At 34.9% G+C, this 15,565-nt stretch overlaps 1 protein-coding gene across 2 annotated transcripts in view; it reads left to right on the top strand.

Annotated features, from left to right (window-relative positions):
* Positions 1 to 15,565, top strand: part of IBTK (inhibitor of Bruton tyrosine kinase) — an 81,351-nt gene that overhangs the window by 25,474 nt on the left and 40,312 nt on the right. For both annotated transcript variants that reach the window (XM_068984987.1, XM_068984986.1), the window contains exons 11-17: positions 1,147 to 1,746; positions 2,709 to 2,795; positions 3,617 to 3,699; positions 3,781 to 3,818; positions 4,238 to 4,334; positions 12,863 to 12,964; positions 15,427 to 15,544. In XM_068984987.1, the coding sequence (XP_068841088.1) occupies positions 1,147 to 1,746; positions 2,709 to 2,795; positions 3,617 to 3,699; positions 3,781 to 3,818; positions 4,238 to 4,334; positions 12,863 to 12,964; positions 15,427 to 15,544 (1,125 nt within the window). The remainder of the gene's footprint in view (positions 1 to 1,146; positions 1,747 to 2,708; positions 2,796 to 3,616; positions 3,700 to 3,780; positions 3,819 to 4,237; positions 4,335 to 12,862; positions 12,965 to 15,426; positions 15,545 to 15,565) is intronic.

Below are 15,565 nucleotides of genomic sequence, written 5' to 3'. Positions count from 1 at the left end.
ACATATAATCCTATTACTAGGTTAACTCAAAGGTAGAATTTATTATATTGGAAATTATGAGTGTTTTAGCTTGTAAATGGATATTTATTGAAAATATTGAAGGTAATATGTACACATGCATACAGAATTTATTGATGTCTTTGGTACTTCATGATGTCCTGTAGGTTCTCAGATTTTGAGAAATATAAATATTTGTTACATAGTTTACAAAAATTTCTGACCATTGAGTACAGTGGGAAATGATAGAAGAGGTAGTGCAGAGTCATCTGGAGGGCATTGTGAATCTCAGTGCAGATCTTCTGTCACATTAGTACAGAGATGACAGGTTTAAGATAAATATCAAGGGTCTTACTGAAGAGGGTGAAAAGTCCTAGAGACAGGATTATTATTCCTCCTGGTTTGCCCAGGTCTGTCCCATCTTGAGCACTGAAAGTTTCCTCTCCTGGGAAACTGCTCAGTCCCAGGCAGACCAGGGGAGTCAGTCACCCTGCTGAGAAGAGTGAAATGTAGATTGGGAAGGCATGATTGCATGCTTACAGTACTGAAAGAGCCAGGGGTATGGACTGATGTGTGTGTGTATATTTATCTTTATTTCCTTGAGTTTCTAACTTATTCTGGGGTCTGGGACCTAAAGTATTTATTTGCTGTTCTATATATATTCTCCACTTGTGACATGAAAGAATATAAAACAGGAAAAGGTTGAACACTGTACTGAACTCTTTTTGAATGTTTTTAGTAATACTTTAAAAAATACATTTAAAAAATTTCTCCAAAAGTCATTCCAATTTATGTTCTAGTGTTTCCCTATAGAAACAGAAAACTCTCCTTTCAAAGGAAAACTTAATTCTTGTCGTGTTAGTTTAGGGGAAGTACATAAAGGAATAGAAAATATTTAAAGGGTTATGTAAAATTATTTATTCTTTTGGAAATGTCTTATTCTTATTGGAATAAGTAAGATGCAGTATTCTTATTGGAAATGTCAAATGCAATATTCTTATTGGAAATGTCAAGTGAAAGATTTTCTAAGTTTAATAAGTAAAAAAGAAATTATACTTTAGGAGAATTGCCTAGGGATGCTCTTGTTTTTTTGTGTTTTCTTTTTTTTCATTATTTTGAAAGTGAAAATAATTTTTGTTTCATTTCTAGCCTTTATGAAATTCCAACTGTGTCCTCCTCATCCTTTTTTGAGGAATTTGGCAAGCTGTTGAGGGAAACGGATGAAATGGACAACATCCATGATGTGACATTTCAAGTTGGCAGTAGACTCTTCCCTGCACATAAATATATTTTGGCAGTGCGTTCTGACTTTTTCCAGAAATTGTTTCTTTCGGATGGTACCGCATTAGATTTCACAGATGTTTACCGGAAAGATGAAGATTCTGCAGGTTGCCATCTCTTTGTGGTAGAGAAGGTTCATCCTGACCTGTTTGAATACCTTTTGCAGTTTATATACACAGATACTTGCGACTTTTTAACTCATGGCTTCAAACCAAGACTAAATTTAAACAGAAAACCAGAAGGATATCCAGGCACTCCAAATTGTCATTCGAATAAAATGAGTTCCCATGAAGATAATCAGAAGTCAGCATTTGAAGTTTACAAAAGTAATCAAGCCCATACAATTAGTGAAAAGCAGAAGAGTAAATCCAAATCTTCCAAAAAAGTAAAAAGTGTTGGGGAAGATGATCCTGTAAAATTGTTGCAAAATGTCGCAAAGAAATTTGGTTTCAGTAATTTAAGTAGTAGGTATGACTCCTCAGTATCTCTTCATGTACCTCATTATATCTTCCTTTTAGAAATTCTGCTGTTTTTTTTTTTTTTCCCCCCTGCTCAGCTTTACTTGGCTTTGTTCCTGCTGCTGATCTTGGTCCTTCTCTTCCCCTCCCCGGCCTCCTCCATCCCCTCCTCATCTTCCTTCTCTTTTCTCTTTCCCTCACTTTCCCTTTCTCTCTCCTTTTCTCTCCCCCTCCCCTTTCTGTTTGGATCTGTTTCTTTCTTTCCAGGGACCTGTTTCTCTGTTTTCTGCTAAAGCTATCTCTAGGATTCCCTGGATTAAAACATTAAAGGATAGGAAGGCTGTTCGTGGATTTGAACTCTCATGGTGTCTCTGTAACAGGGATCTGGAGTGGCAGGCAGTGTGGTATTCTGGAAAGAGTACTGTCTTTGGAGTTAGACCTATATGTGTCTCTTAGCTCCACTGTAGCTAGCTAGGGCAAATTTCTTACTTCTTGAACCTCAGTTTCTCAGTAGATAAAATGAGAGGGATAATATTTACCTTATGTTATTGGTGTAGTTTGGTCATAAAGCATGTGTACAGTGCCTGACAATATTTGTCATCTTAACAAACCAGATTTTTTGGAATTCTCTATTTTTAAGGTATTTATGTTGCCTTTGGCAGTATAACCTTAGTTGTGGGGCAGGAGCCAAGGGAGGAGAGTTTATCATGTTTTCTAATTGAAACCATGAAGCATTTTGTGTCGTAGCTTTCACTTGTTTTTTTGTCAGTAATGATGTTTAACACATTCTAAATATTAAGTAAAATTGAAGGAGACTGTATGACTTCTTTATTACAGAGTAGGGGTTTGCTGAGATACCCTTCTAGGTGATACAGATTATATAATCATGTTTAGATGTGGGCTTATTTGTTGGATTTTTGTTATTTTGGTAGGGGAATATAGTCATCAATTGTTACTTTTTATCCTTGATAGGTTAGATGGAGTCAGATATGAAAATGAAGAAATTAGTATCATTGCCAAGAAAACTGGTAGTAAACCAAAACTAAATCAGAAAAAATGGTAAGTTAGGAAATGAAGATAAACTTTTCATCTCTAGATTTGGGGACCTAACTGGAAATAGAGCTTTCTTTATTTATACATGTATGCAGCAAAATGTGTATGTGGATACCCTCTTACCTTTATTAATCTTTTTCATGTCTGGAAATGTTGGAGAATTGTTGAGGCAAATGGATAAAATGTTAACTGCTCAGTAAGATATAGAGTTCATTTTTTTTTCCTGATTACTCTCTAATGAAGAATTTTTAAAAATTTCCCTAAATTTTGTATTTTTTTTATAAATAGGTAATGATGATAACCCAGAAACCAAAATAATTATGCCTCTTCTCTTCATAATTATGAAGATTATTTCCTTTAGTATAATTTTTTTCCATAATATATTATTCTAAATATGTTTATTATTAAAGTTTTTATTTTTAGGTATTTGTCTCTTGTAGGTAGAAAATTTTAGAGAAAAACCTGGTTGTATATAGACTGTGCTTAGCACAGAATAGGTTGTACAAATAAGTGAATTAATGACCTTTGACTGTGATGCCGCTTAATGTCATATTAATTAGCACCTGGGCTGTATTGAAAAAGGAAAATTAGAAGGAAGACTTTCTTGAATATTTATCTGTACACAGTTCCTTTTACAAATACTATATTTTGTTGTAAGGCCTTATTTTTTTCCATAAAGTGGAAGGAGATAAAATATTTTATTTGTATGTATTCCCTCAAGTTGTTTGTTATATGCCACCTTTAATTAGGTGCGATATAAAAAAAAATCAAAAGTTAAGACAAATCCTAAAATTGCTTTTGCTTCAGTTAAACTTTTTTTTTTCCAGTTCATTTTTATGTGATGTGACCATGAAATCAGTGGATGGAAAGGAATTTCCTTGTCATAAATGCGTTCTTTGTGCTAGACTTGGTAGGTTTACTTTTTGTTGGTTGCAGATTTATTTGCTTTGGTATTGATTCCTATTCTTGATTGAATTTTTTTTTCTTTCAGAATATTTTCATAGTATGCTGAGTAGCTCATGGATTGAGGTAAGATTTAAGTAGAAACCACATAGGCTGCTAATTATGCTTTATATTTTTGGGAAATTATATACTAAAGAAATTTTTTAATATTTTTAACTCAGTTAACTGACTTTATGCTTAAACTGGCTGGAAAATAGTAATGTTTTGAAATTAAAGTTGTTGCAAAATAATTACTTAAATGAATTCTCCATTATTATTTGGAGTTATATTTGGAATACCAGTTTCTCTTTTCTCAGATTTTCTTGATTCTTTTTCATGTTACAAGGCATTTTAAAATTAAATGTATCTCATTTTAGCTTTGTGTTTTAACATTATATTCTTTTGCATTTGATGTGATTCCTGTTAAAAGTTTTTCATACTGATCACCTCAATCAGATTGTAGTGTTATTTTGTAGTTGAAAATTAATTGTTTTACTTTTATTTAGGCTTCCAGTTGTGCAGCTCTGGAAATGCCAATACATTCTGACATACTGAAAGTTATTTTGGACTACCTCTATACTGATGAAGCTGTTGTGATAAAAGGTATTAATAAAAGTTAGGACATTTTAGATATTTAAGATACAGTTTAAAAATCATAAAATTACACAAATCTTATTTTCTGCTTTTATTGAATTAATCAACAAAGGCTTAAATTTAGAATAAGCTATACAGATGATTACTAACAGTGAAGGAATGGAATAGAAAATTTTCATTACCTATGTGGAAATGAACTCTATAAGAATTATTAATAGTGGCTGAGATTAGATTTAACATTTTCATACCCAGCTACTTACATGATTGAGATGAAAAATTGACAACAGGGAGTGTAGTCTTGATAGATAGTCTACAAAAGTTCTTTCTTGTCTGTTTTTCCCCTCATGAATGTGTCTGAAGTAAAATAAATAGACTAATAATTGAACCGAAATTTATAAAGAGGATGCATTTATATACTTTGTCAGGAACACACCCGTGTTTTATTTACCAGGTGTCTTTAGTCATAGGAGTGATACACTGTGTGTTCTGTTTTCTATATATACCACACTTTCTTAATCAGTTTGTTGATGGACATTTAGGTATTTCTGTACTTTAACTATTGTGAATAATATTGCAGTGAACATGGGAATGCAGCTGTATCTTCAAAATCCAGATTTTAGTTCCTTTAGCTAAATACTCAAGATTGGGATTACTATATTGTATGATAATTCTAGTTTTAATTTTTGAGGAACCTCCATACTCTTTGCATAGTGGCTTTACCAGTTTACACTCCTCTCAACAGGGCACAAGAGTAACCTTTTTTCCACATCTTCACTTGTTACCTTGTTTTTTTTTTTTTTTATAATAGCCTTCCTAACAGGTATAAGGTGACATGTCCTTGTGGTTTTGATTTGCATTTCTCTGATAAACAGTGACATTGAGCACCTTTTCATTTACCTGTTGGCCATTTGTATGTCTTCCGTGGACAAATGTCTAAGATCTTTTGCCCATTAAAAATAAAGTTTTTATTTTATATTGGACTATTATTGATTTATAATGTTGTATTAGTGTCAGGTATACAGCAAACTGAATCAATTATGCATATACGTGCATCCTTTTTTCAAATTCTTTTCCCATTTAGGTTATTACAGAATATTGAGCAAGATTCCCTGTGCTATACAGTAGGTCCTTGTTGGTTATCTATTTTGAATATAGTAGTATGTATATGTCAGTCCCAAACTCCCAATTTATCCTTCACCCCAGTCTTTCCCCTTTGGTAACCAGAAGTTTGTCTTCTAAGTCTGTAGTTTTTCTTTTGGCTATTGAATTTATATGAGTTCCTTATATGTTTTGGACATTCATCTCTCACGCTTTGCAATTATTTTCTCCCATTCCAAGGTTGCCTTTTCTGTTGACTCTTTGGTGTGATTTTTGGTTTCATGGAACACCGCTTGTTTATTTTCGCTTTTGTTACATGTGGTTTTGGTGTCACATCTAAAAAATCATTGCCAAGGCCAGTGTCTAGGAGCTTTTCCTGTTTCTTCTTCTAGGAGTTTTTGGTTTCAGGTCTGAGATTTAAAGCTTTAATCCATTTTGAGTTGATTTTTGTCCAGTTTCATTATTTTGCATGTGCATATTAGTTTTTCTCAATCCTTAACTGAAGAGACTGTCTGTCTGTGTTTTGTATTCTTGACATTCTTGTCAGAGGGTAATTGGCTGTATACATGAAAGTTTATTTCTGGCCTGTTTTGTCTCATTGGTCTGCGTGTCTCTTTTTATGCCAGGGTGTTCCTGTATTGCTTCCTCTAGCTTTTTAATAGGACTTTGAAATCAGAAAATATGACAACTCCAGTTCTGTTGAACTTTTTCAGTGTTGCTTTGGCCATTTATGGTCTTCTGTGGTTCCATGTGAATTTTAGGATTACTTTTTCTGTTTCTATGAAAGGTACCATTGGAACTTTCATAGGATTTCATTGAATATGTAGATTGCTTTGGGTAGAATGGGCATTTTAACAATAACAGTTCTTCTAGCCCGTGAACATGAAATATGTTTCCATTTATTTGCATATTCTTTAATTTGTTTTTTCAGTGTTTTGTAGTTTTCAGTATGCAGATCTTTCATTTCCTTGGTTAAATTTATTCCTAAGTCTTTTATTCTTTTTGATGTGATTGTAAAGTGGATTGATTTCTTAATTTCTCTTTCTCTTAGCTCAATGTTAGTGTATAGAAATGCAACAGGTTTTTGAATATTGATTTTTTTACCCTGCAACTTTATTCATTTATTATTTCTAATAGTAAAAGATGCCACCAAAATACTATTAGAAATAATAAATGGATAAATTTACAGGGTTAAAAACAAATATACAAAAACCTGTTGCATTTCTAATTTGTTGACAGTTTTTATTATGAATGTATGTTGACTTGCAAAGAATCAGACACGATTGAGCAACTGAACTGATGTTGAATTTTGTCATGTGCATTTTCTGCAACTATTGAGATGATCATATGATTTTTAACCTCTGTTCTGTTAATGTTGTGTAGCATCTTTATTGATTTGCACATTTTGAACTATCCGTGCATCACAGGTATAAATCCCAGTTGATCATGGTGTATGGTCCTTTTAATGTGCTGTTTAATTATGTTTATTGGTACTGTATTGAGGGTTTTTATATACACATTCATCAGGGATATTGTTCTGTAATTTCCTTGTAGTTAACTTGTCTGTCTTTGGTAGCAGGATAAGGTTGGCCTCATAAAGTGAGTTTGCAAGTGTTCCCCCCTCTTTGGTTTTTGGGATTAATTTAAGAAGGATTTGTGTTAATTTTTCTTTAAATATTTGGTAGAATTCACTGATGAAGCATTTTGTTTTGGAACTTTTTGACTGCTGATTCATTCTCTTTATTCTGTTATTAGTCTGTTCAGATTCTCTATTTTATTATTCAGTTTTGGTATGTTTCATGTTTCTAGGAGCTGATCCATTTCTTCTAGGTTGTCCAGTTCATTAGCATATGGTTATCCATAATAGTCTCTTATGACCCTTTATATTTCTGTGATATCATTGGTAATGTTTCCTCTTTCATTTGCAATTTTGAGTTTTGTTTTTCTTAGTCTACTTAAAGGTGTGTTAATTTTCTCTTTTCAAATAAACAACTCTTTGTTGGTCTTTTCTCTTGCTTTTCTAGTGTCTGAGTCATTGGTTTCTGCTTAATCTTCAGTATTTCCTTCCTTCTGCCAAGTTTGGGCTTTGTTCTTCTTTTTATAGTTCTTTGTTGTGTAAAAACCTTCAAAGGTTGTTCTTTTGAGATCTTTTTTTTTAGGGCATTTATCAGTATAACCATCTTTCTTAGAAATTCTTTTGTCCTTTAAATTTTGATATGTTGTGTTTCCCATTTTCCTTTGACTCAAGGTATTTTCTTTGCTTTCTCTTTCTTCTCTGACTTCCTGATTATTCAAGACCATTTGTGAATTTTCCAGTTTTTTTCCTATTTTTCTAATTTTATGCCATTGTAGTTGGAGATGATAGTTAATATGATTACAGTCTTAAATTGTTGTTTTGCGGGTCTGCACATGATCTCTCCTGCAGGGTGTTCTGTGTACACCTGAGAAGAATGTTTTGCTGCTGTTGGATGGAGTGTTATATATATGTCTGTTAGGGTAATTTGGTCTATCGTGTTGGTCATATCTGCTGTTTCTGTATTAATTTTGTCTGGGTTATTTATTCAAGTTGAATATGGAGTATTGAAGTCCTCTACTATTGTAAAAATGTTTATTTATTTATTTATTATTTATTTTGGCTGTGCTGGGTCTTTGTTGCTGCACATGGGCTTTCTGCAGTTGCAGTGAGTGGGGGTTACTCTAGTTGCAGGCCGTAGGCTCCTCATTACAGTGGCCCCTCTTGTTGCCGAGCACAGGCTCTCAGAGCAGTTGTGGCTTGTGGGCTCTCGAGTGCAGGCTCAGTAGTTCTGGTACATGGGCTTAGCTGCCCTGCAGCATGTGGGACCTTACCAGACCAAGGATCAAACCTGTGTTCCGTGCGTTGGGAGGCATATTCTTAACCACTGGACCACCAGGGATGCCCAAAGTCCTTTCTTTTATTGTATTCATGTCCATTTCTGCCTTCAGCTTTTAATATTTCCTTTATATAGGACTTCCCTGGTGGCTCAGACAGTAAAGCGTCTGTCTACAATGCGGGAGACCTGGGTTCAATCCCGGGATGGGGGAAGATCCCCTGGAGAAGGAAATGGCAATCCACTCCAGTACTATTGCCTGGAAAATCCCATGGACTAGAGGAACCTGGTAGGCTACAGTCCATGGGGTCACAAAGAGTTGGACATGACTGAGTGACTTCACTTTATACAGGTGCTCCAATGTATCTAATGTAGCTTTTTCTTTGTTGTTACAGTGAGGCTTACATGTAATGCAATCATGGAACTGGAAGTGTTAGTGGCTCAGTCATGTCTGACTTTCCAACTCCATGGACTGTAGCCCACCAGGCTCCTCTGTCCATGGGATTCTCCAGGCAAGAATACTGGAGTGGGTTGCCATTTCCTTCTCCAGGAGATCTTCCCAACCCAGGGACCAAACCCAGGTCTTCTGCATTGCAGGCAGATTCTTTATCATATGAGTCACCAGGGAAGCCCTAATGTAATTATAATAATCACACTTTTTTCTGTATTTCTTTTAATTGATGTATGGTTGATTTACAATATTAGTTTCAGGTGTACAGCATTATGGCTCAATATTTTTATTGATTATGCTTCATGTAAAGTTGTTAAAAAAACAATGTCTTTATTTTTCTGTACTATACAATATATCTTGTTGCCTTCTCATTTTATACATAGTAGTTTTTAACTCTTAATCCCATAACCTTATCTTGCCCCTCCGCTTTCCCTCTCCCCAGTGGTAACTACTACTGCTTTGTTCTCTTTTATCTGTTTTTATCTTTTTTATATACATTTGTGTTTAAATTTAAATTCCATGATTCCACATACAAGTGATAACATGAAGTATTTGTCTCTCTGACTTATTTCATTAAGCATCTGAGAAGGCAATGGCAACCCGGTACTCCAGTACTCTTGCCTGACAAATCCCATGGACAGAGGAGCCTGGTAGGCTACAGTCCATGGGATCGCTAAGAGTCAGACATGACTAAGCGACTTCACTTTCACTTTTCACTTTCGTGCATTGGAGAAGGAAACGGCAGTCCACTCCAGTGTTCTTGCCTGGAGAATCCCAGGGACTGGGGAGCCTGGTGGGCTGCCATCTATGGGGTCACACAGAGTCAGACACGACTGAAGAGACTTAGCAGCAGCAGCATTAAACATAATACCCTCTAGGTTCATTATTGAAAATGACAGAATTTCATTCTTTTTTATGGCCAAGTAGTATTACACTGTATGTCACACACAGATACATGTATGTATACATAAATGTAAACACCACATCTCCTTTATCCATTCATTGGTTGATGGTTTTTTGGGTTGTTCCCTTTCTTGGAAGGGAACACTTCAACTCTTGGGCAGGGAAAGGGGAGGGGCAAGATAAGGTTATGGGATTAAGAGTTAAAAGCTACTACAGAGGATGAAATGGATGGATGGCATCACCAGCTCAGGGGACATGAGCTTGATCAGACTCTGGGAGATGGTGAAGCACAGGAAAGCCTGGAGTGCTACAACGCCTGGGCTTGCAGAGAGTTAGGCCCGGCATGGTGACTGAGCCACACCTGTTGTGGCTGTCATTTAGTGCTTAATTTTGCATTTGGATTTTCTTCACTCTTAGTTTTCCCCCCCTCTGATATTATTTCTCTTTTTCCAGATTACCACTGACTTTATTTTTATATACCACTAAAGCATGTATTTGTTTAATTATTGGAATATACTTGATTTACAGTGTTGTATTAGTTTGAATCAGTTATACATATACATGTATCCACCCTTTTTTAGATTCTTTTCCCATGTAGGCCATTGCAGAGTATTGAGTAAAGTTCCCTGTATTAATAGGAGGTCCTTATTAGTTATCCATTTTATATATAAGTATGTATATATCAATTCCTATCTTCCAGTTCCATTATTTCTTCAAATATTATGTCCTTTCTTATTTGCTTCTGTGAGTCCCCTGTGTATCTTTTTATAGTATTCCATAAATCCCTTATACTCAGTTTGTTTTTATTCTTTTTTTCCCTTTCTGTTCTTCATATTGGATCATCTCAGTTAACCTATAGTTTCTGTCTTTATTGATAATCTTCATTTCTTTTTTTTTTAATCTTCATTTCTTGAGATGTTATTCTCATACTTTCTTTTAAATTTTTAGATGCGATTTTTTAAATTTGTTTTTGGACATATTTAAAATAATTGATTTAAACTCTTTATAATAGTTCAGGATCTTGGCATTGTTAGGAACATTCTCTTGACTTTTTTTTTTTTTCTTTTTTTGCTTATAGGCGACACTTGACATTTCTCTTTTCATCTTTCATAGTTGCTGGATCTTAGTTCGCTGACCAGGGCTTGGCAGTGCAATTGCACTAACCACCGAGCCATCAGGGAATTCCCATAATGTAGCAACTCTTGAAATCAGATTCTCTTTCTTCTCCAGGGGTTATTTATTCTATTTATTTTTTTTCCTATTTAGTGACTTTTTGAAGCTAATTCTGTCAGATTGATATTCTTTGTCATATGTGACCACTGAGGTCTCTGCTTATTCAGATAATAGACAGAATTTTCCCTAAATGTCTAAACCAGTAAATTTCCCAGCCTGTGCCTAGGAGTTCTTTGTGTGTGTTGTGGCATGGCTTCAACTCTTAGGCAGGCAGCCTACAATTCTGCCTTAGCTTTTATTTCCTGCTTTTGCAGAATCTGAAGTTCAGCCAGAGGTAAGAGTTTGGGGCCTTCCGAAGTGTTCTCTGGGCATGTCCACAGTCCTCCACGTTTGTGTGGCCTTCTAGATTCACAGGAACATGTTAAAACTTTTCAAAGCCCCTTATGTACACTTGTATTAGTCAGCTTAGACTGCTATAACAAAATGACAGACTGAAATTTATTATTCATAGTTCTGGAGGTTAGAAGTCTCAGACCAAGGTCTGGCAGGGTTCTCTTCCTGTCTTATACACAGGTTATGTGTATAACCTTGCTATTATGTCCTTACTTCTTGTGTTGTGTAACAAGCCTCTTGTTATGTCCTTACTTGGCTTTTCCTCAGCGCTTGTGTGTGAGTGTGTATGGAGAAAGAGTGAGAGAGCACACGCAGATGGAACAGCTTGTTAGGGAAATATGGATAGATCTCTCATAGAAAGAGACTAATCTTGTCAGATCAGGGCCCTACCCTTATGACTGCACCACGTGAATTTTCAGGGGACACAAACATTCAGTTTTAATAGCATCTTTTCCCTGAGCTATTCTTTTTAAGTTTTGACCTGCCTCTTGTTTGCTCTGCCCCTTATCATCGTCTTGGACAGCTTCAGTGTTAAACAATTGCTATTTGTTTTTAATAAATACCCTTTTTCTGAGGCTGTTCACACTGGGTAAGCTTTGAGTCAGGTCAAATAAACCCCTACTAGTGGGGTTTCCAGGAAACTGCCAGATCGGTTAAATAATAACAGTTATTTGATAATGTTGCCCCACAACTGTTCTGTCACCTCCAGTGTCTGTACCTGCTTATTTGAGCCCATGATTGCAGGAGTGATGGCTTTCAGGGCTACTGTTGAGAATGGAGGAGAGGAGGATCTAAGTAGGAAGAGCCAGGGTGTCCCAAAGCTCACTGTTCTTAGCAGGATTCAGCCAGGTTTTTGGAGTCAGTGCTCCCTGATTATTGTGAGCCTTCAGCTAATTTCTAGAATTCTGAAAGAGTTGATTTTTGATCATTTTTTTGTAATAATTCTCATTACTTTGGTAGAAGAATTTTTGATGTAGTCCTTAGTCTGCCGTTTACAGTGACTTCACCTCTCATTTAATGTTTTTTCTACTTTTTTTCTTTTTAACCATTTTTTTCTTCCTATGGTGGTGGTTTTTTTTTTTTTTTCCTATTTATATTGCTATTCTGGCAGTGACTCAGTGGCATTGCTTAAGGTCATTAATAGTATACTGGACCAAGGTTATGTTAAATTAAGGAACTTCTCTATAGTTTACAAGTACTCTTAGATGACCAGATCCGTTTTAAATAAACCTAAGAGCTTTATTCACCTCTGCCGTCTCTTGCTGTATGTGTGTGTATGTTTTAACATATACCTGTATATTATCTTTGATGATGAGAATTGACTTTCCCCCCTATTAGTTTGTGTAACAATAACTGGAGATTTTAAATAAGGCAGGCATTCTAGCCCTTTAGGACGAAAAGAGATCTACTCAAGTTGCCCATTTTATGATCGTAATGTAAACCAGGGCATTTTGGTGTTTTGTTTTTCGTTTTTTTTAAACAGTTTCCTACCTATGAGATAGAAATATTTTGATGTTATTACTGTTTATCATATTTACAATTTCAACATTTGAGAAACTAATCATCTTAACTCTCTTTTGAAGTGTTTTGTAGTATCTTAATTTCTTGGACTTTTTCCCTAGGTATAATGTTTACAGAATAGTATGAGTGACACTTTTTTTTTTTTCCAGAATCTCAAAATGTGGATTTTGTTTGTAGTGTTCTTGTCGTGGCTGATCAGCTGCTCATATCTCGATTGAAAGAAATTTGTGAAGTAGCATTAACTGAAAAACGTGAGTAATTTTGAATTAGAATCATAGTGTTTTCACAGGTTGATTCAGGATTTATGGTATTTTATTGACTTTATGATGCAGTTTAAGTAAAAGGCCTGTTTTTATATCATGAAAAATGTCAAGACAGTTAAAATTATTTCTTGTCATCATTTGTAAGCATGTCCTTATTTCAGAGATGTTAATATGTGAATACATGTAAGTCTTATAATTGAAATATGTTAATTTTTTTGAAATATCATAAAACTTGAATAATAAAGATGGCATGAAATTATTTTGCAATCTGAAGGATGAGAGTTTGAAAGTGGAAATTCTTTGCACTTGCCCTGGTCTGTAAGTCTATACTTAACTACCCTGTTATTTGCTGGAATTTTTTTTTTGGGGGGCCACGTTGTGCAGCTTATGGGATTTTATTTCCCCATCAGGGATGAACTTGTGTCCTTGGCTGTGCAAGTACAGAATCCAAGCCCATGGACTGCCAGAGAATTGTATTTGTTGGAATTTTTATGTAACTATCCCATCAATGTATTTGATCAAAAGTATCTCTTTTTCTGAGGCACTTAATTCTCTCTCTGCTTATTATTTCAGTTATTTGCAGGACTGTCATCCTAACACTGAATTTTGAAAGCCAAAGTTATTTTTTTATTATTTTATGCCTTACATCCAAATTGCAGCTGTCAAAACTGATCAGTGTCTTAACTATGTTAATCACATTCTCCCACCTTTTTATTCTCACTGTCACTATGCTAGTTGGAGTCACTGTTACTTCTCCCTTCTGTGTAGTGTCACAGTAGTCTTTGAAGTCCTCTTTCTCCTTTCTGACTTCTCTTTCTTTAATCTTCCTATAGGATGTGGTTAGTGTCGTCTCCTGTTCATATATTTTTAATTGCTTCCTCTGAGATAATGGTCAAATTTCCTTAGCCTGATACAAAAGTTTCTTGGCTTTCTAATCTTATCCTTGTTCTCCTTCTTTGCCTCTTAAGGAAGTATGAAAAGATTTCCTGTTAGATTTTTCTGATTTGTACTTGCTAATAGTTTATCTTAGCTCAGGTATCTTATTTACTCACTTGAGCTCTGCGGAGTATCTTCTTCTTGGTTATCAAAAAGAGAGCAACAGCTATGATCTTAAAAGCCAGAAAAAGGAAATACAATTGTCCCTCAGTGTCACAAGGGATTGACTCTAGGAGCCTCTGCAGATACCAAAATCTGTGGATGCTCAGGTCCCTCATGTAAAATAGTATAGTATTAATACAGTGAATACAGCTGGTCCTCTGTGTGTGGAACTTGCTGGTATGGAGGACCAGCTCTGTATTAAAGGACACAACATGCAGTAGGCATAAAATATACAAATTGAGGGTATTTTCAGTTGTTCAGTCGACTTGCCTGTTGTCCTTTCAATATTTTTTCTTGGCTCCTGCTGCACAATTGCTCCTATTAATGAATTTCTTGATCATCTTAGAATCTAGCAAGAGAAGGATTCAACAGAACTTTGGTGTCTGTTTATTGGGCAGTCCTTGAAACCAGCTGAACAACTCTTTATAAAGTTTTTATATGATTCATTTTTATTTCTGTGAAATGGGAGACTTTGGGTTCATCTTTAGTTGAGACTTTGGGTCAGTCCAGAGTGAGGCAAAGATCATTATTGTCTGCATATAACTTTTGATTGAGTTACAAGAGAGAAAGAGAAAGGAAATGAAGGAAGCCACGTGTAGAAAATAGTTGTGTTTCTCTGTTGTCTGGGGCTCAGAGTAAATAAGAAAAGGGGATTTCAGAAGCCAATGTTAGGTAAGCAGAATCTTCTTGGACAGTCTCCAGTAAAACACACTTCATATATGCAGTTACAAGAATTATAACAAAATCTAGCATCTGTTGTGCAGTATGCCTGATTGTGCACTGGCATGAATGATAATATAGTAATATTTAAATGTACTTATTTTCTAAATATATAGTATGTGTTTATATATGTAAATATACTCACATAAAGTCTGATAGTTGATTTAACATAAATATATTTTATAGAATGATTCCTTCACTTGCTCTTAGTCATAAGTATATCATTTTAGTTTTATAGAAGAGGAAATAAATATTCTGTGATATGTAAATGAAAAGGATTGTTGTTTATCAGTGAAAGTTAAAAATATTCCAAAAAATTTAGGTGGAAGATTGTTGATTCTTATGTGTTTGCTTTTAGATGACACTGTAATGCACCTTTTCTATTTTCTTTTGCTTAAAATTTTGTGTGTTTATTTTTCCTCATAACGAATCATTTAAAATTACTTTGGCATATCAGGTTGGAAAATAAATTCTATATTTGCCCTAGTATAACATTATTTTGGCAGGACAGTACTTTCAGTTTTCCTTCTTCTAAATGTTCAAACCTGACAAGTTAAGAAATAAGCATTATTTCATTTGCTGTAGTTAAAATGCCTTTCATCTTGTTTTATGGATCTTTTCTTCCTTTGTAGTTACCCTTAAGAATGCTGCTATGCTACTGGAATTTGCAGCAATGTATAATGCTGAACAGTTGAAACTCTCTTGTTTACAGTTTATTGGACTGAATATGGCAGCTTTACTTGAAGCAAGGTAGGTTGAGTATTTATATAT

The sequence above is a fragment of the Capricornis sumatraensis genome, chromosome 13 (genome assembly GCF_032405125.1).
Source record: "Capricornis sumatraensis isolate serow.1 chromosome 13, serow.2, whole genome shotgun sequence".
Lineage (NCBI taxonomy): Eukaryota > Metazoa > Chordata > Mammalia > Artiodactyla > Bovidae > Capricornis > Capricornis sumatraensis.
Note: the sequence above shows the minus strand (reverse complement) of the source record. Positions and strands in the feature narration are given on the sequence as shown.